This window comes from Canis lupus, chromosome 28 (assembly GCF_003254725.2).
Source record: "Canis lupus dingo isolate Sandy chromosome 28, ASM325472v2, whole genome shotgun sequence".
NCBI lineage: Eukaryota > Metazoa > Chordata > Mammalia > Carnivora > Canidae > Canis > Canis lupus.
The window spans coordinates 24,681,517-24,700,428 of NC_064270.1; the positions used below are offsets into that span (position 1 = coordinate 24,681,517).

At 48.2% G+C, this 18,912-nt stretch overlaps 1 protein-coding gene across 1 annotated transcript in view; it reads left to right on the forward strand.

Annotated features, from left to right (window-relative positions):
- HABP2 (hyaluronan binding protein 2) overlaps nucleotides 1–18,912 on the forward strand; it is a 32,699-nt gene that overhangs the window by 3,917 nt on the left and 9,870 nt on the right. The window contains exons 2-6 of the mRNA XM_025467270.3: nucleotides 7,639–7,675; nucleotides 14,481–14,591; nucleotides 16,014–16,121; nucleotides 17,326–17,442; nucleotides 18,327–18,446. Of these exons, the coding sequence (XP_025323055.1) occupies nucleotides 7,639–7,675; nucleotides 14,481–14,591; nucleotides 16,014–16,121; nucleotides 17,326–17,442; nucleotides 18,327–18,446 (493 nt within the window). The remainder of the gene's footprint in view (nucleotides 1–7,638; nucleotides 7,676–14,480; nucleotides 14,592–16,013; nucleotides 16,122–17,325; nucleotides 17,443–18,326; nucleotides 18,447–18,912) is intronic.

The following is an 18,912-nucleotide window of genomic DNA, read 5'->3' on the forward strand; positions in this document are numbered from 1 at the left end:
TGACCCGACAAACAAATCCCAGGAAGAGTTTATGCTTAGTGAGCTCTCTTCAATCATGCCCACACTTTGAAGAAAAAGAAAAAGAAAAGGAAAAGGAAAAGGAAAGGAAAAAGGAAACAGAAAAGGGAAAAAAGAAAGAAAGAAAGAAAGAAAGAAAGAAAGAAAGAAAGAAAGAAAGAAAGAAAGAAAGATTAAAACTCATTGACAACAATGGCTAATAATTATAATCATAGTGACAACAATTCATTAAGTTTATTAAGTCTCTACTATATGTCAGCTATCATGTGCCTGATGTTTATGATCTCATTAAAGTTCCCCAACAGCCCCATGAGGTAGGGACCGTGTCATCCTCATTTGACAGACAGGAAACTAAGCTATAGAAAAATTCAATAATCTGCCCCAGGTGGCAGCCCTGGGTGGTTACAGAGCCAGGATTCAAACCCAGGTCTGCCCGATGCCAGGTCCATGCTCATGACCGCTGGGCTAGAGGATACCACCCCAGGCGCTACCCAAGAACAATGAGAATGCTCAGTGTGGTATGGAAGGTGTCAGAAGAGGCAGTGGTCTCAGCCTCCAGCTTCAGGCAGGAGATAAAGTTACTCCTACCCGGCAGCAACTTCCACAGACCCTCCAGTTTTTCTTTCTAACACCAGAAGCATCGAGGCTTGCCAGATTGCTAACCAATCAGTTCAGTGTTTTCAAATCTTACTCATGAATGAAGTTTTGCTAAAGCCCAAGCCAGTTTCTTAATATGTCCATTAAACATACTTGCCTTTTCTCTATTTGGATAGATTTATTTTTAAAGGAAATTGTCACTATTACAAATGGAAAAAAAAAAAAAAACACAGAAAATGATGTCATTGAATTCTAACTGGCTACACTTGTCATGCAGATGCTCAGAGCCTGAAGCCGCTTTCTCCTTGGGGAAGGGGAGACTAGCTGGAGGTAGAGAGGATAGAGATGGACCAGCTCCACCGAGTTTTTCTTTGTGATGGGTTTGGAAGGATTGACAGTAAAACTGGGAAAGGAGTGACCGCCTCATGCTGTGTTTGGTGTCACGCCCTGGCCAAGCACCTCGCACACCAGCTCGGGGACCCCCAGCTCCACACTACAGAAGCTCAGCTTCACGGGTTGACTTGGTTCCCATCAGTGAGAAATTACTTTTCTAAACCCCTGGGCTGTTTGCTGAGGCCAACTGGCCAAGGTTAACATGGGGGATTATGCCCATGTGGCAGGACTCAGACCCACCCTACTCTTTTGTTTTGTGTGTTCTTTCGCCTTTCCAAAGGCCTTCCAATTGCATAATCACATCCAGAAAGGGACTGTTTTTACCCAGTCTCACTCTCCTGGATGATCTTACTCCCTAACCTTCAATCCTCCCCAATTCTTTGCCAATGCGACACTCTGAGGTGTTTCTCAATCCCCTTAAATAAAACATCAGGGTGAGCAAATTTTTACTTTCACAATTGGGGAAACTGAGGCACAGAGCAATTTGATACCTGGCACAGGAGCAAAGATCAGCCCATCGTCTCCTTGGCCAGGAGCTTCATGCCTAAAGCAGCTATAATCAAAGCTGGGCTGAGGGTAAAGTCACCTGGGTACTGGGTGAAAAATTCATGTTCTACCCCAGACCCACGGACACACAGCCTCTGAAGATAGGGCCCAGGAATCTGAATTTTCACCCAGCTCTCCAGCAAAGAATGACAAGTGCCATGGAGCTCTTCCCTCCACCACCCCCCCATCTCTGCTTGTCCCGTGAGGGGTCCAGTCCCCTGCTTACCTGGACAGGGATCTGAGTGGGCTCTAAAGCTCTGAGCTTCAGGGATCCCTGGGTGGCGCAGCGGTTTGGTGCTTGCCTTTGGCCCAGGGCGCGATCCTGGAGACCCGGGATCGAATCACACGTCGGGCTCCCAGTGCATGGAGCCTGCTTCTCCCTCTGCCTGTGTCTCTGCCTCTCTCTCTCTCTCTGTATGACTATCATAGATAAATAAAAAAATTAAAAAAATAAATAAATAAAGCTCTGAGCTTCAAAGCAGAGAAGCTGCAAAGAGTCCCTCCGAGCCAGGCACAGATGACTTAGCTTCAGAGCAAGGAGATCTGGCCTTGAGTCCATCCCCTGCCCCAATCAGCTCATGTCCTTGCAGGAATACTTCACACACACACACACACACACGCACACACACAGGCCTTAGCTTCCTCCATACACGAAGGCTCTAGATCCGCTCTTCTCTGCAATGTACCCTTGCTGGTCACTATTGTCCTGCTTCAACCAGGCTCCCAAGAAGGAAACCAGCCACACAGACCACAGGCCAAGGCTTTCTTCTTTGGCCTCCAGATTTCCCCATTAGAGCTTTGTCTCCTTGCCCTGAGCTTCAGATTAAAGCAAAGCCACAGCATCGTGCAGCTTATGTGCGAAAGCAAGAAAGGCAAGATTCCTCGTGACTAAAAAAAAGGACCAAGTGGCACCACTTTATACCTATTAGGATGGCTAGAATTATTTAAGAGGGAAAGTAACCAGAGTTGGAGAGAATGTGGAGAAATGGGAGCCCGCATGCAGTGCTGGTGGGCATGTAAAATGGTGCGGCCATGGTGGAAAACAGTATAGTGGTTTCTCAAAAAGTTAAACATAAAACTATCATATGACCCAGAAAATTCCACTTCTAGCTATAACCCAAAAGGATGGAAAGCAGGGACTGGAAAATATTTGTACACCAACGTTCACAGCAGCTTATTCACAAGAGCCAAAGATGTAAACAAGCCAAGTGTCCCTCAACACACCAAGGGATAAACAAAATGGATATACAATGCATACTACTCAGCCTTCAAAGAAATGAAATTTTGATATATGCTACCGACACGGATAAACCTTAAGAACATTATGCCTAGTGAAATAAATCCAGTCCCAGAAGGACAAACTTTGTGCTTCCACACATATAAAGTACCTAGAATAGGCGAATCGAGAGACAGAACAGAGAATACAGTTACTCAGGTACTGGCCATGGAAGGGACAAAAGGGTTATTGTCTAATGACCACAGACTTTCTGTTGGGGATGATGAGAAAGTCTTGGGTGAAGATGGTGGAGACGGTTACACAACAATGTGAATGTAACTAACGCTACTGAATGGTCCCCTTACAAGGGGTTAACATTAAAAACTATTGTGTTATATGTATTTTGTGAAAAGGACTAAGTGGCTTTGGACGACTGTTAATTTCATCACATAGTTTGTCTGGAGCAGGAGCCAGAGTGGGCAGGGGCAGAGGGGGAGTGATGGTATGGGGCAATACTTGGCTAGTGACGAGAACACTGACCACCTCTGTCACTGCCACCTCTCACCCTGACCTTGAGCTCTCTGTCCAACAGTGAGGACTGGCCTGCTGAACTGCGCACTCTTGTCTCGGGCCCCCCTTCCTGCCCAGTGGCTGCAGCTTCTCCTGGCCGTGGTTTACAGTTAGCGCCCACCAGCTCCCCTTGGGAGTAATGCAATTCCCCCACAATGATCTACCACCAGGTCATAGTAGACCATCCAAGGGGGAAGGCATGGGGGGATTAGAGTCCTAATGTTTTACCCAACAGGTGAAAGGATTTTCTGTTGTTGCTTCATGCTAATCCAAGCTTCTGGCCCCAAAGGATGAGTCTAGGTCCACATCTCCCCTCTTCTGCTTCCCAGTCCTGGGAGTCATCAACTCAGAGTTTTAGCCTCTGCCTTTTTGCTTGTTTTCCAGAAGATCGAGAATTCTGAAAGGTAGGGGAAGCATCAGAATTGAAATAATCTAGAAAAAGATTAAACTAGATTAAAGATAGGACAAAACAGATTAGACTTCAACGCTCTTCAGCCCCAAGGAGATTTACAGGCTAAATCAGTAAGACCCAGAGACAATATCCTTCTGTCTGCCCTCTCTGTCTTTCCCACTAATCAGCCCTGACCTGAAAGATACTAGAAGATACTAGAAGCTGCTATTTTAGCCCTGTTGAGACAAGGAACAGAAATGGTGGAAGAAGCAGGCAGTGGCTGGTATGCCCCCTTGGTCTGGGTGGAGTTGTGTGTTGAGATGTGTTAGCCAGAGTGGACTGCCCAAGGCTTGAGCTGACTTTTGTACCTTCCACAGCTGTCACTGGTGCCCAGTAGCCCTCTCTGTGTCCTGCCAGGCCTGGGCTAGCCTGGATAGGCCTTTCATAAAGCCTACCAAGGACAGAGATCTGATCTGAGAACCCAGCTCAACGCTCTGCCTCTAGGTAGCTCTTCTGTTTCCTTCTCCATCCTTCCATTCCAATATATACCTGCCATGCTTCCCTCATCCCTCATAGTAATGGAGGTTAAGACCAAGGGCTCTGGTGGAAGGCTGGCCCCATTCCATCCTGGCTTTACCAGTGGAATTACTTTGGGCAACTTAATCTCTGCAAATCTGTTTGCTCGCCTCTAAAACGGACGTAATTGTAGGACCTCAAGGATCAAGCATCATGTATGATGAACGAGACCAAACGCGTGTACGACCTTTAGCACAGCCCTTGGCACACTGTCAGCTCTTAGTACAGGTCAAGTGAGACCACAGTCATCTCCTCCTCTCTTCCTCTTTCATTTTCTTTAGCTTTAGGGGTCCTCCTCCTGGGATTTGCAAGTCCCAGGAGTAGGAGTTCTATCATTTCCGGGTCACGTGGAAAAACTGAATGCCACAATGGGATGAAAGGAGGCAGATAGCGTAGGTATGGTGCCTCCCCATCCCCTGGGCCGCATCACCCGGGTTAGTCTCAGGATCCAGACAGATGGCATGAGTAACTGGCTGTCGGCCTGGACTTCCCCACACGGTCCCCAGATAGCTGGCCTGCGCTCAGGCGACCCTCTCCACTTCTCCCTGCAGCCTCCCTGCCCGCGGCCCCGGGGGTTCACAAAATGAGCTGTCCTGCTGCGGATCCCTGGGAGCTGCTGACACGCAACCCAGGCTGCACAGCTGCTTCAGCCTCCCCCAGAACCGGTGGGATCCACAGGGCGCCCAGCGCTCGCTCCCCTCCAAAGGTCCAGCTTGCTCTTTGGTGGGTTCCCCCGCAGCGCCAGCTCCCGCTCCTGGGAAGGGCACGTCTGCCACCTGCTGGCTGTGGGCGGCGCAGCACCTGGCCGGCCCTCGCGTCCAGGTGGGAGCGGAGATGCGGGGCTCTGGCCCCCCGCACAGGTGTCACGGGGCCTCTTCCCCACGGGGCCTGGAGGAAGTCTGATCCTCGACATCCTCTCTCCTGTCCTGCCCACTTCTCGGGCCGGCAGTGGCCAGGCATTCCGTTCAAATAGGAGAAATCAGTGGGTCCCTCCTCTCGGCTGGGCAAATACCGGGAGAGGGGGACAGGCCCTGTCCTCCAGACAAGCTCCACGGGGGGAAGCTGAGGCAGGGTAAAGGACGGAATCAAGGCAGAGTCGGCAAGAGGGGTGAGGATCGCACCTGGGGCTGTCTCCTGCCCCAACTTTGGCTCTGCCCTGGCGCTCAAGCCTGGAGGGGTCAACATTGGATGCTCCCATTCAAGCCCCCAGACCCAGCAACACCCTTGAGACCTGAACTTGCCCTTCCTCTGTCAGGCCCCCCACTATCAACCCCCTTCCCAGACAAAACACCCACCTTTCTGCTCATTCTTTGCAGAAACCAGGCTTGGCAACCGTGAGGCAATTAAACAGGTAGGGGCTGAGTCCAGACAGCAAACAGCCCCTCTTCCCCTCTGCATCCTGCGCCCTCCCCAACCGTTTATGGTAGAATTTGTCAGATCTACAGAAAAGGGGAAAGAATAATTCACTGAATATGCACATAGATCTATTCACAATACCATTATAATTCTCAAGAAATTCCACATTGAAGCAATATTTTCTAATATGTTTCCCAAGTGCCCCAATAATGTCCTTTATAGTTTTTTTTTTTAAATCAAGGATCACTCACTTCATTTGGTTGTCATGCCTCTTTCTTCTCATTTCATAAAGAACAGCCTTCCCATCCTCTTTGTCTTTCGTGACTCTGTTTTGTAGGGTCGAGGCTAGGTGTTTGGTTGAATGTCCGCAACCCACTTGTTGGGTCCCTCATGAGTAGACGCAGGAGAAGCATTTTTGTCAAGAAGCCCACTTGTTGTGTGCTAAGTACATCCTGTCTGGATGCGTTCCTTTTTTTGCCTGTCTTTTCTAATTTATCCTCTGCCTAGTTCCCAAAATGGCTAAGGAGGCCTAAAGAATCAGAACTTCTGCTGGAGGGAGGGGAAGGTTGATGAGGGCCCTGGGAAAATGACCACACTGACCACAGCTTTTTGGTGGCCAAGACCCAGAGGGAGACCTGTCAACGATCAGAACCCTCCTTTTCCACATCGGAGGTCAGCAAACTTTGTAAAGTGCCAGATAGGAAATATTTGGGGCTGTTTGGTCTTCATCACAACTACTTTGCCGGCATAGCACAAAAGGAATCTCAGACGATCCTGAAAAACGGGCATGGCTGTGTCCCAATCAAATTTGATTTGTAAAACCATACTTCCAGGTTTGGCCCCCAAAAGCCTTAGTTTGCTGACCTTCGGATTAAGTAAAAGCAAATATTCCAGCTATTAAATGACTAAGGCTTTCTTTTTCCCGTAAGTATTGCGTTCTAAAAGGAACTGTTCAACACACTATTTATTGATTCAGCAAAAACTCTTTGAGCAGTGTCACGTGCCGAGCACTACACTCAGTATGGGGTAACACGTTGGTGATGACACAGACAAGATCTTTGCCTTTCTGGAGGACAGAGTCGATGTGAGAAACAGATAACATGCAGATAAACAACTGAAAGTACATGTTGCAATAAGAACTGTGGAGGAAATGAACGGATAGAGTGACAAAACAATGGGGGAGGGAGTCATACCCATAAGGGAGTTGGGGAAGGCCTCCTTGAGAAGATGACATTTAAGCCGATGTCACGGGACCTAGTGGTGGTCATGGGAGACAGCTTTCTAGGCAGAAGGAAGAGCAAGAGCAAAGGCCGTAAGCTGAAAGGAGCTTAGCTAGCACCAGTTGGAACCCAGGTGTGGCTGTGGAAGGAAAGGGTGTGCGAGGAGGTTTATAGATCGCAGCGGGTGCTTGCATTTTATTCCAAGAACAATGGGAGGCCTCTGGAGAGTGTTAAGCATCTGTCCATCCCCAGCCTAAGGAGCTGTCACCAAGGGACTCACCTGGACTTGAGTCTGAATCCAAATCCTATCATAACTGTGTGACCTCTAAGCCTCAATTTTCTCACCTGTAAATGGGCTAATAAAAGCCTCCTCATAGGACTCTTATAAGAATGAAATGCGGCAACGCACAAGCAGGCAGACAGGAGATGCTCAATATATGCTAATCACTATCACTGATGAGATTGTCTGTACCTGGACAGCCACGCGCGCCCAAGCATGAGAACAGGTAAGCCCAAGCGCCACAAGTCTGTACCAAGGAGGATGCACAGGATAAAAGGGGCATCTTCAACTAGGCCCCACCTTCCAGCCCATCCCAGCTACAGCCAGCCCAGAGCACCCAGCGCTCCTGATCCTTACCTGTGACCCTGGGAGATGTTCCTCTTGGCTTGTAGGAGCTCAGGGAGCCGCCCAGCCAGTCAGCTGACTCAACCTTGCTCAGCCCTGTGTTGGTTTGTTTGTGTTTTTGTTTTTTCAGTTCTCCCTGATGTCTTTACTCATAGACCCAGACCCAGGTGAGTTGTGGACCGCCCTGGGGCTCCTCATAAACTACAGGGTGGTTCTGGGACAGAGGAAAAGTGACCCACGTGTGTAAGTGTTGGCACAAGCTCCAAGTTCATATGGTTCAGAAGTGTTGTAGATCCCTTTCGAGAATTTTTCCAGAAAAACGCACTCCCCATGTTTGTCCCTCCGTGCATGTACACACTGCTTTACTAAATTTTGAGTTGCCCGTGGATGCCCCTGGTTCCCCAGCTCAATACCCCAAGGGGAAAATTGATGATATAGTTAAATCCTTTCATTTTACTGAGAAGGGAACTGAGACCCTGGGAGGGGAGGCTACAGGTCACATATTGATGAGATAAGACGAAAAGTCCAATTCAAAGCAAGGGTGGCACTGGGCAATCACTGGCTCCAGGCAGGCCAGCCCTGGGCCCCCACTCACTCTACCCCTGGGATGGAGAGCCTGGTCCATGCTGTGCCATGCAGGCAGTCCCCAGGCTGACTCACCCCTGTGGTGGTCTCCTACCAGCCCCACCCCCAACACCACCCCTCTGCCCAGTACCCTCAGCTGTGCCTGAGCCAAGCAGGGCTGCTCCTCCTGCCATCATCTAATCTTGGTCTCTGACTCTGGGCTCATGTCTCCCTGTGCTGCTCTGAGACCCAAGGGAGAAACTCATACACAACCCCATCAGGGCAGAGGCTGGCATCTCCCACTGGTAGTAACTATGCAGGCCACCCATGGAGGACAGGAGCCAGGGAGACAGAACATACAGACGGCAGTCACATCTAAACCTTGGATCAAGGGCTTATTTGGAGCACAGGTGAGGACAACTGGGTTAAAATCCACTTGACAGTCGGTATTTTCCAGCAGCAAAGCCCTGGATGGGCAGACTTGTGCTGGCTCAATGCAAATGATGTCTGATTTTTGTCCACCCCTTATGTTCAGGGAGTGTTTATGGTGTGTGGGTTTTGAGAGGGTCTATGTCTTTCCCCAAAACAAGGAGACTGTTCTATTCGACAACACATAATTTAGTTCCTTTGAGGGATCGTGTTCCAGAGGGCTAGTCACATCAGCATCCACATTTGGAGTCCAGTGAGGGTCCAAAGCCAAGAGGTGGGAAGAGCTGCCCCTTCCCTGTCCTTCAGCTCACACTACTCAGGCACCACTGAAGGAGCAGCTTTGGCCTCAGTGTCAGAGAGAAGGAGCTCCAGAATTGTGAGGTCACACAGTGGACGAGGAGCATAGAAGAGTCCCAAGACCTCACTCTCTGCAAGAATTTGAAAAGCAGACCCACCCCTAGTCCATGAGGTCAACTTTGTGAGAATTAAGAGGTGTCTTTACCTCAAGACACTGTATGCCTATATTCCAGAAAATTGCAGAAGACATCTACAGTGACCATGAGTTTATGACAGCCTGGGACTGTGTGCAGTGAGCAACTTGAACTGTAAGCGGTGGCCCTACCAACAGGAATTACAGAAAGGGAATATTCATTCTATGTGTTCATAAAGTTTTTAGCTTTAATTAAATAGATGAGAAGCCGTGGGATCAGATTTGGTCTGCAAACAGAACTTCCTAACCATCAGAGTTGTCCAAAAATCTGAATGTGCCATTGGGCTCCCAGGAGGTAGTAAGTTCTCCATCACTTGCGGTACTTAAACCCAGGCTGAAAATCCAGTTAGTAGGGAGTAGGAGGGTGTTGGGTTTTAACATTCCAAAATTCTAGGCTCTAGAAGAGCTCTGCCGATAGCTTCTTCCAGTTTGGTGAGTAGATGAAGGGACCCTGGAGCACACCATCCCTGGGCTCCCAGTCCATCTCAAGGTGTTTGGTCAACCTCTGGCTGTGGAGCAGGGTGAGATGTAGTAGCTGGGCCTTTCTGCAAAGAGCAGGTTAGGTTTTAAACATGCCCCCTGTTAGTGTCTGCTTTAATTTCACATGGGGGTTGTGCTTTGATGGAATTTGTCAGATCCCAGCTGGCTTTAGAAAGCAGTGTGGCCAAGAAACACCATGCTCATGTCCACAGGCAAGCTGCTTCTGTAGTTGGTCTTGCTGGACACCGTGCGTGGCAAGGGTTTTGCTGGAGCAGAAGGTGCCCAGGCCACAGTCCCCAATGGGTGGCAGAGGAAGTGGCCATCAAACAGCACAGACTGCTCATCTCCCCAAAGCAGGTGCCGTGACAGCCAACAGGCCTGCGGAAATGCCTCTTCAAAGCTGGCTTGGCTCTGCCCAGCAACACAAGCTGAGCCCATCCATCAGCTGTCCTGCCGCCTGCCAGTGAGGGTCTCCGCTGGGCTTGCCCTGTCAGCTGGATTGGAAGCGTCAAATACAGGCCAACAGGGCTGGGGTTTGGGGGAGGCCCTCGGAGGAACCGTCTGTGCCACGGTGATGGATGACTGCCAACAGGGATAGCATTCCAGAGATTTTTATTCCGTTCCGCACATCTGGCAAGCTCCTTAACCAGAGCAGATGCAGAGCCCCCATCACACAAACTCTGAGCTTTTTCCGAGAGACCCTGGGTACCAGACCACAGTAATCTCAGTTGAGGGACTTGGAGCATGTGGTTAAAAAGGATTTCTCGATGTGTATTACTTCCTGGAAGCTAAAACCCATGAAGTTTCACGAAACACGAACCCACAAGAGCCTCCCGGGCTGGTAGGAAAGCAAACCAGACTTGGAGTTAGGTCGACCTGGGTTCTGATGGCACCTCCTCCTGCTCTCGTTTTCCTGCACTTCTGTCAAATAGGAATAATAATACCTACGCCACGGGGTTTCTCTATGTGCAACCATATTTATTTAGTATAGTGTCCAATACATAGAAAATACTCAATAGATAATAGCCAGTTACTGGGATGATTTGAGTGAGTTCAGGATAGCCTCCCCATCCTTCCTGATAAGTTCTAGAAACAGACTCTCATAAATAGACAATTCCACAAGGATTTCTCTTTATACCTAATATAAAATGCTTCTGACAGCTGCTCCCATTCTTCACCCAAAGCATTCTCCTTTTCTATAGCCCAGAGAAAGTCTCCAATAATCTGTATTTGGACCTAGAGTGTTATCCTACAATCCAGCAATGGAAGCAAATTCTATGCCACGCCGTAATCCCTCTCTGTGCAGGAAAGCACTTGGATACATTTCTAGACTCCTACAGAGCTCCTTAGGCATTTTCTTCATCAGTTTATCTCCTAAATTCCCTGTCTCCTCTGCTCCAAGCAGATACTAACTTTGCTGGTCAATCAGAAGGATGAGAAGCCCCACCACAGAGGGAAAACCTCACGTGCCAAGCGCATGCATTAACTGCGTAGAGGGCTCGGTGCTGGGTGCTAAGGGTTACAAAGAGGAATAGACATGGCCCTTGCTCATAAGACACCAACTATCTAGGTGGAGGAAAGAATCAGATGGACAAAGTTGAATAATAAACCACAAGATAGAGGTGCCATCTGAGCTCCAGCATTGAAACCTGGCACTCTACGGCCTTCCTGGCCACCGAGGAATGCGGAGTATCTCAACTTCGTATCCTACGGGCAGCCCAATAGCAATCAAGCCCTCTGGGTTCATTCATTATTACTGCAGAATATACTACCCTAAACTTAGTGGCTTCAACGATTACTAATCTTGTTAGAATAAGAATAATGTCTCAATTCTTTGGGTTGCCTATTTATTTGTTTGTTTATTCATGAGAGACACACACAGAGAGACGGGGGGCGGGGGCAGTGACACAGGCAGAGGGAGAAGCAGGCTCCATGCAGGGAGCCCGACGTGGGACTCAATCCCGGGTCTCCAGGATCACACCCCAGGCTGAAGGTGGCGCTAAACTGTTGAGCCACCCAGGCTACCCGTGTGTTGGCAATTTAGACTGGGTTCACCTAGGCAGTTCCTCTGGTCTGGATCAGGCTCAGCTGATGTTGGCTGGGCCTCCTGGTATGTCTGCAGTCAGCTGATCGATCGGCTGAGCTCTCCTATGTCTAAAGCCTTGACTGAAACTGCTGGGCCTCCTGCTGCCCTACACATTCTCTTATCCTCCACAGAATAGCCCAGAGTCATTCACATGGCAGACGCAGGGGTCTGAGAGAGAGAGAGAGAGAGAAAGAAAGGAAGTGCACAAGACTGTTTGAGACCCAGGCTTGGAGCAGGCACACTGTCCTTCCACCACATGCTATTGGTCAAAGCAAGTCCCAAGGCCAGTGCAGACCCACGGGGCAGGGAGATGAACTCCAATATTTTGGTAGGAGGATCTGCAAAGTCATACTGTAAAAGATGTGGCTACAGGGATGGGTGGCGAGTTGGGGCCCTCTCCCCCCCATTAGATGGGCTCATACTTCACCAAAGTGCCTATGTGAGACTTGAAGCTCTCTGACCTAGACTTGGCCACATCTGGCTCCCCTACCTCTCTACTACCCCTTCATCTCCTTTCTTGGCCAGCTTTCTTCCCCCACTCAGCCTGGACTGGAAGCTCCTGTGACTGGAGGCCACATCCCACTCTTTTACGTGGACCTCTCCATTATTCCAAGTGCCTTCCTGAACCTGCTGTAGTACTTGGCCCATCGAAGGTACACAACTCCCTTGTCTTAGGTAGACAATGGGATTAAGTGCCAATAGCGTAGAGAAGACAAAATAGACTTTAAGTCTGTTGAAGTGGAGAAACCCCGCCAGGCGATGCTTCTATAAACACTCTGAAAACATGGGGCAGGCACCCCAAATGTAAAGGATCTTGGTTCTCTTCCTTGCACAGAACTCCAGTTGGCTGGCTTTCTGGTGACATTGGGCCACTGAGCCTCTGTCGCTTCTATCCACCTCAGCCAAGGACCCTGGGCCCCAGGGAGGAGCAGGGACTTTTCTGCCTTGTTTAGCAGAAGGATGACTCAAAGCCTACGTGTCTTATTCCCTCTTTAGCTTCACTGAGAGCTGAGCAGACCTTGTTAACAAGGCTGGATTCCAGTTAAAATCCTCCAGCAGACATTTCAGCCATCCCCCGCCACCTAGAAAAGTCACGCGATTCCATTTATGTAAAAACCTTCCCCGTTTCCAAATATCTGCAAAGGGAATGATGCTTAATGGCCTCGCTGAGATTAGCCTGGCTGACCTTCAACCTGTGGGCGGGATGGGAGAAATTGCAGGAGCACTCCGAAGGCACTTATCTATAAACACCTGTTGGAAAAACAAAAATACATTCTCTAAAGAAAAATAGAAATAAATAAATGATGTAATCAGCTCATTACCAACCCATTGTCTCTCCCAAATGTCAGTTTGAAATCTTTCATGTCAAACTCTGAAAAACGGGTTTTGCCCCCCCCTCCACCTCACTTCCTCACTCTCTTTCTCTGCTTTATCGAGCTAGATGGAAAGAAACTTTATTTGCTCCAGGAAGACAATGGCCTTATCTTCAACCTAGATCCTCATCCCTGGAAAGGTGGCCTCCTCTGGGAGCATTTTCATAGTGGGGAAAAGCAGCTCGAGAGAAATAATGAGCAAGCAAAGGGAGTCTTGACTTGACACTGTGATAAATGAGGTGAAACTTTGGCAAGGAACCAGAGTTGGCGTATTCAAAAAGGAAATAAAAAGATCGTTCCATTTTAATGGGAAATATAAAACAGCCATTGTGCAAAAGTCGATTTTTCAAAAGCCAAAGAGATAAAGACTATAAGGGAATGACTGAGAGACGAAGGAGATAATGTGGTTGATAATCAGGCTTAGGTAAAGTGCCACGCTCCGAGCCACCGGCTGGCTCTGTGGGAGTGCCTTTGCAAGTGTCGCTGGCTGCATTTGCTCCCGCCTCATTACCATATGCATCTCTGGACAGCTTCCTTAGAGCTTCAGCTTGCCGCCTTGCCACACTCCTGCCAGCCGAAGGGAGCAAAGTCAGCCCAACTTTCTTCAAATCCCAAACTTCTCTCCGTGAGCCTCAGAGCTACCAGCATCTTCCAAGTTCCCCAGCTGACAAAGAGCCCAGTGTTAGGCACACACTTGCTCTTCCCAGTGGACTGGCCTGGCGTGAGGTTGACACCTGTGGGCAGTGCCCTACACCCTGTCTTTCACAGGAATCTTCTCTGGGTTGTCCTTGGGAAATCCTAATTAGCAGGCTAGGTATACGATGGCGATGATTGGACCCCTTTCCCAAGGGAAGTGTGAATTAACCAAGGCAGCGTAAGAGGCCGGTTACAGCAGTCAAGCCGATGCAATTTAGGAGTCATCTGGGCATCAACTGCCCTAGTTCATATCCTGCCTATGTGAAGGATAGGAGCGTATCCTTAGTTATGTGAAATTAGCCTTGTAAAATGCTTAGCACAGGGCCCAGTACATAGTAAAGGCTCAATAAACACTAGCTATTAGGATGATTCTATAGATACAATGAGAGTAGTTTGATGCTGTAACCAAGAGGGAAGTGACAAATTTCTTTGACTTCGTAAGCTAAGGTGACTAATAAAGGCCCAGGGAGAAAGTTTATTCACAGAACTGCCCAATGAGGTGCTCAGATGCCACTGGATCTGACCCAGGGCACATCTCACGTAGGACCTTAGAGACCTTCTAGGTCTAAGCAAATCGAGGCCAAAAAAAATAAATAAATAAATAAATACACGTAGCTTGTCCGAAGTCATAGTCAGTGGAAACAAGAACTTGACTTTTCCCCATTTCCAGTTAGGTGCTCTGGACCCTGCCAAATGCCAACACTGCCTTGCTGGGTCATAACACACCCCAAATGAAAACTTACAACACCTCACCCCTTCTGTCCACCCCATCAGTTGGGGAGCTGGGAAGGCACAGGGATCCTCCTTCAGGATTTAGGAATCTTTAGGTCTAACGATTAGGGTTTCTTCTGTAGATTGGACCCCTGACTACTACGAGGATAGTTATGAGTATCACAACCAGGAAGAGGACGTCAATAGAACTGCTGCCTACCCAGAGAATCCTGACTGGTACTACACGGAGGACGGTAGGTGCCAACACTCTTTGGAGGGTCCTCCTAGGGGAAGGACAGCACACCTTAGAAGAGAGTGTATATGGGACTATATGCAAGTGCCTCTCTCCTCTCTGACTGGCATCATCAAATGGGTATTGCGTAAATGGTTTAGACTGGCTTTTTTTTTTTTTTTCAGTTAGAATCATACACTAGGAGGACTGGGGAGGTTCCTAGAGACTCTCTCCCATCCCCAAATGACAGGTGAAGCAGGTGAGGCCAGGAGTGGAGTTGACTTAGCCAGGGTCACACAGAAAGTTAGTGCATCATCATCTGGGTCTCCTACACTGTGAGTAAAATTCATATTCAAAATCACGTCCTCGCTTTGATTACAGGTAGGTCCTAATTATGCAGAAGAGGCTGGGTTAGCATTAAGCATTGGATTGTAGCTTTCACAAATTTGGCATTGAAATTTCCCTTCCATTTGTGCTGTGTTTTTCTTTCTCTTCACACTCTTTGGAGGCTTTGCACAATTGGTGTGTGTACGTGTGTGTGTGCGTGCACTCACGAGTGTGCTTCTACATTTGTTTTTGTGTTTATGACTCCTTAACCCAAGCAATGGGACAGAAGGAAAAATGAGAAGTGAGGCCTAAGCAAAACCATGTGACTGAGCCAGGAGAAGGAATGGAATGCACTTAGCAGCTGGAATAAAAACTGTGTAACTGTGCGAAGTGGCCTGGAAGGCAGGGCCAAGATACAGGGCATCAGGGGAACATCAGAAGGGACCATCAAAACAAGAGCTGGGCCCAGGGATCCTAGTTCCTGAACCAAAGAACAATGTGTGTGAACAGAAGGATAAAGAATTCCCCAAGGGAAGATCCATTCAGACAACCATGAAAAGCCAAAGGCACAGATGAAATATGACAAAATCTAACTGAACAAGTAGTTGAAGAAAGATGAAGGCCACTGGGTCATTTCCTCCTCGCCGCCAATTCTTCTGTCACCCTCTTGCCTTTGGTCTTCTTTCCTGATGTTCAGAAAGCTTGTGTTTCATTAGGGGTGGGTTTTCTTTCCCCACTCCTGACCTCCACCCCCGGGCACTGGGAGTAGGGGAGGTCTTCAGGCTTATGAAATGCCTTCAGCATCAGAGGCAGACCCCGTGGCACTCCCAGCGAGACTGGGAGGAGAAAAACACTGATGGTGGAAAGGGGAGTTTCTCAATGAGAAACTCAATGAGATTCCTTCTCGCCTGTCCTCTTACTAACCTGAATCTCTCTCTGGTCGTGTGACTGCAGTTTTCCTTGCTCTTTAAGGGCATTTCATGTTCCCCCTTTCCCCCCATCCCTGGTTGTGCATTCACTCTCTCATTCTGGGCAGGAGGCTGAAATATGATGAGCAAGTAGGGGGCTTCTCACCTGCTGTTCATTGCAATCCTTGACTTCTGCCCACGTATCGTAGATCCGTGCCAGTCCAACCCCTGTGAACATGGTGGTGACTGCCTTGTCAATGGGGAAAACTTCACGTGCAGCTGCCCGGTCCCTTTCTCTGGAAACAGATGTCAGAATGGTGAGTGCACTTTCCCTGGATTCACTCTTCCCCCTGAGTTGAACAAGAAGCAGTTCCTCCTCTAACTCTAGGCGGTAAAAAGGGCTGAATGATTCCATGCAAAGGTGTATAACCATACACATTTTGTATCATCCATAATGAACTCCTGGCATGATAACAAGCAGCATCTCATTGAATTCTCACTCATGCATATTGGATGGGACTGGTATGCCCATTCTACAGATGGGAATACTGAGGCTAAAAGGAGAGAAGAGCTGGACTCTGACCAAGGTGTAGCCTACACTCAGGGCTTGTTGTTTAGAGTGTTTAAACTAATTACAACAGAGAAATATTGTTCTCAAATGAGAGAGCAGAGAGAATCTGAAGGCACGTGAGCCCCAGCTCCCTTTTGTCAGTTAGATAAAGGGAGCTCAGAGATCCAAGGGACCTGCTCATGGACACACAGCTAGTTAGGAGAAGAGCGGAAATTAGAGCCCTGGTGCCTGGCTCCCATCTCCATGCTCTTTCTTCCTTCCATCCTCACTGAGATTCTGATAAAAAACTATGTCTGCCTTCAGTGACCTATTCAGTGGGTATAACATGAAGTCATGTGATAAGATACTGAGACTAGAACTCTTATGGGCTAATTGCACCCCTGGAGAGAACATGGATCCTGTTCCATCTAGCAACCATCTAACTGGGGTGAGGGGGGCAGTGAGGATCTTTAAATAGGGTTTCATGGTTGCCTTCCTTTCTCTGTATGCTCTTCATCCTTTCCTTCCATTTTCAATCCCACAAGTCTTTCAATAAATGTGTCAGGACGGTTTGGGGTATCAGGCATTAATATAGCATCTGGGTTCATCCCTCAACTTCTCCAAAGAATGACAAAATTTTAAATGAAACATAAAATCAACCACAAAGTAGAGAAACTCAAATTATAGCTCTTTTTTTTGAAGGTGTAAAAATGATCAAGGCTTTTAACAATAAAGATAGAGTAATAAAGAATATGAGCCTTAGAAGGAACTGGGATATAATCATCCATGACCCAAGGATTTATTTTTTAAAATGTATTTATTTTTGTCCAGAAGTAGCATGGTATTTCAGGACCACAGACAAGAACACACACCCTGTCCATCACCCCCCCAACATTGTACTGCGTATGTACCCCAGTAAGTAAAATGTGTCCCCAAATCATGTCCCTTGCTTCTCTATGGATCTCCTACAGTGCAAAACAAGTGCAAGGAAAACCCATGTGACCGGGGCGAATGTCTCATCACCCAGAGTCCTCCCTATTACCACTGTGCCTGTAGACACCCTTACAAGGGTCCAGATTGTTCCAGAGGTAAGTGCTGGAAGCTCCTTCTATGCTAGGTTTTCTCTCTCTGGCTTGTGCCTGGGATGTCTGCAACTTCTTGTGTAGAAGTCCAGATAGTGCTGATGTTTTAGTGGCATCCAAGATGGCCCTTTTGACTAGGACTTTTTTAAATGCATCATCCCGGGGCACTTGGCTGGCTCAGTCAGTAGAACATGCAACTCTTGATTTCTGGGCTGTGAGTTCAAGTCCCACGTTGGGTACAGAGATTACCTAAAAATAAAATCTTGAAAAAAAAATGCATTACCTCTAGAGAGTCTAGGGGGAACTGACTAATCTGTGTCCCTCCCCATCCCAAAAGAATAATCTTGAAATTCATTTCCTACAGGAAGTAAACCCTGGTCTATTCCTGGAGTGGGCCATATAGAGGATTAAATCTGTACTTAGTCACCACTACGAGTCAGGCATTGTCCCAAGAGATTTACATTTTTTCTTATTCTTCCAAAAATACCACAAAGAACAGCTTTGTAAATGAAGGAACTGGAGTTCAGAGAAGTTAAGTAACTTGCTTACAGTCACACAGCTACAGAGGGGCAGAGCCAAGTTTCAACCTAGCTAAGACTGGCCCCCAGGCCCCTGCCCAGTCCATGCCTCTTATTCCTTACTGAGTGACCCACCCACTTACATCTTTTTTGCATGGCCTCCCTCATATTTCCTCACCATATTTGTCTACATTCTCAAGATTTGTGTGTACATTTACTAGTATGTCAGTGGGTCTGTCTTTCTCCTTTGGTAACCCACCTTTTGTGAAAGGACGGGCACCAAGAGTGCCACCAATATCTCCTTATCACCTCAGATGTAGCTACAACTCCTTCTGAAGAGCTTTGGTGGCCCCCCACTTCCTGTTTTCACAGCGGTTCCTGTGTGCAGGCCAAATCCCTGCCAAAATGGTGGCACCTGCTCCCGGCAAAGGCGGAGATCCAAGTTCACCTGTACCTGCCCTGACCAATTCAAGGGAAAATTCTGTGAAATAGGTATGGGTCTCTACCACCACTTCAACAGAAACTTGGGGCCACCGTGAGGCCTCTGGAATCCTTTTATTTTGGGGTTTTGTTCCCAAAATGGGGTTCACGTCAAGATGGCCAAACTCTACTATTGCCTCACCCTTCCAACCTAAGGGCATAGGGGGTGCCTGGCTCCCTGTAAATGAAGTCATAAACTGGGATGTGGTTCAGGCAAATCAAGCACACCTGGGCCTCCCTAGGCCTCAACCCACAGGCCACCAGCCCTCGTGCGAGCCAAAATTAAAGAACTAAGTTCCATCTACACGCAGCCACATTTCATGTTTTTAATCTGGGATGAATGTGGAATATACAAGCCACTTTCTTTCTGGAGTTCATGATGGAATCTCAGGATGATCCATATTCAGGCCTGATCCTCCTCCCACTTGATACACCTGCCAGGCCCTTTTCAGGAGCAGCGTGCCAGTCCCTCTCAGTT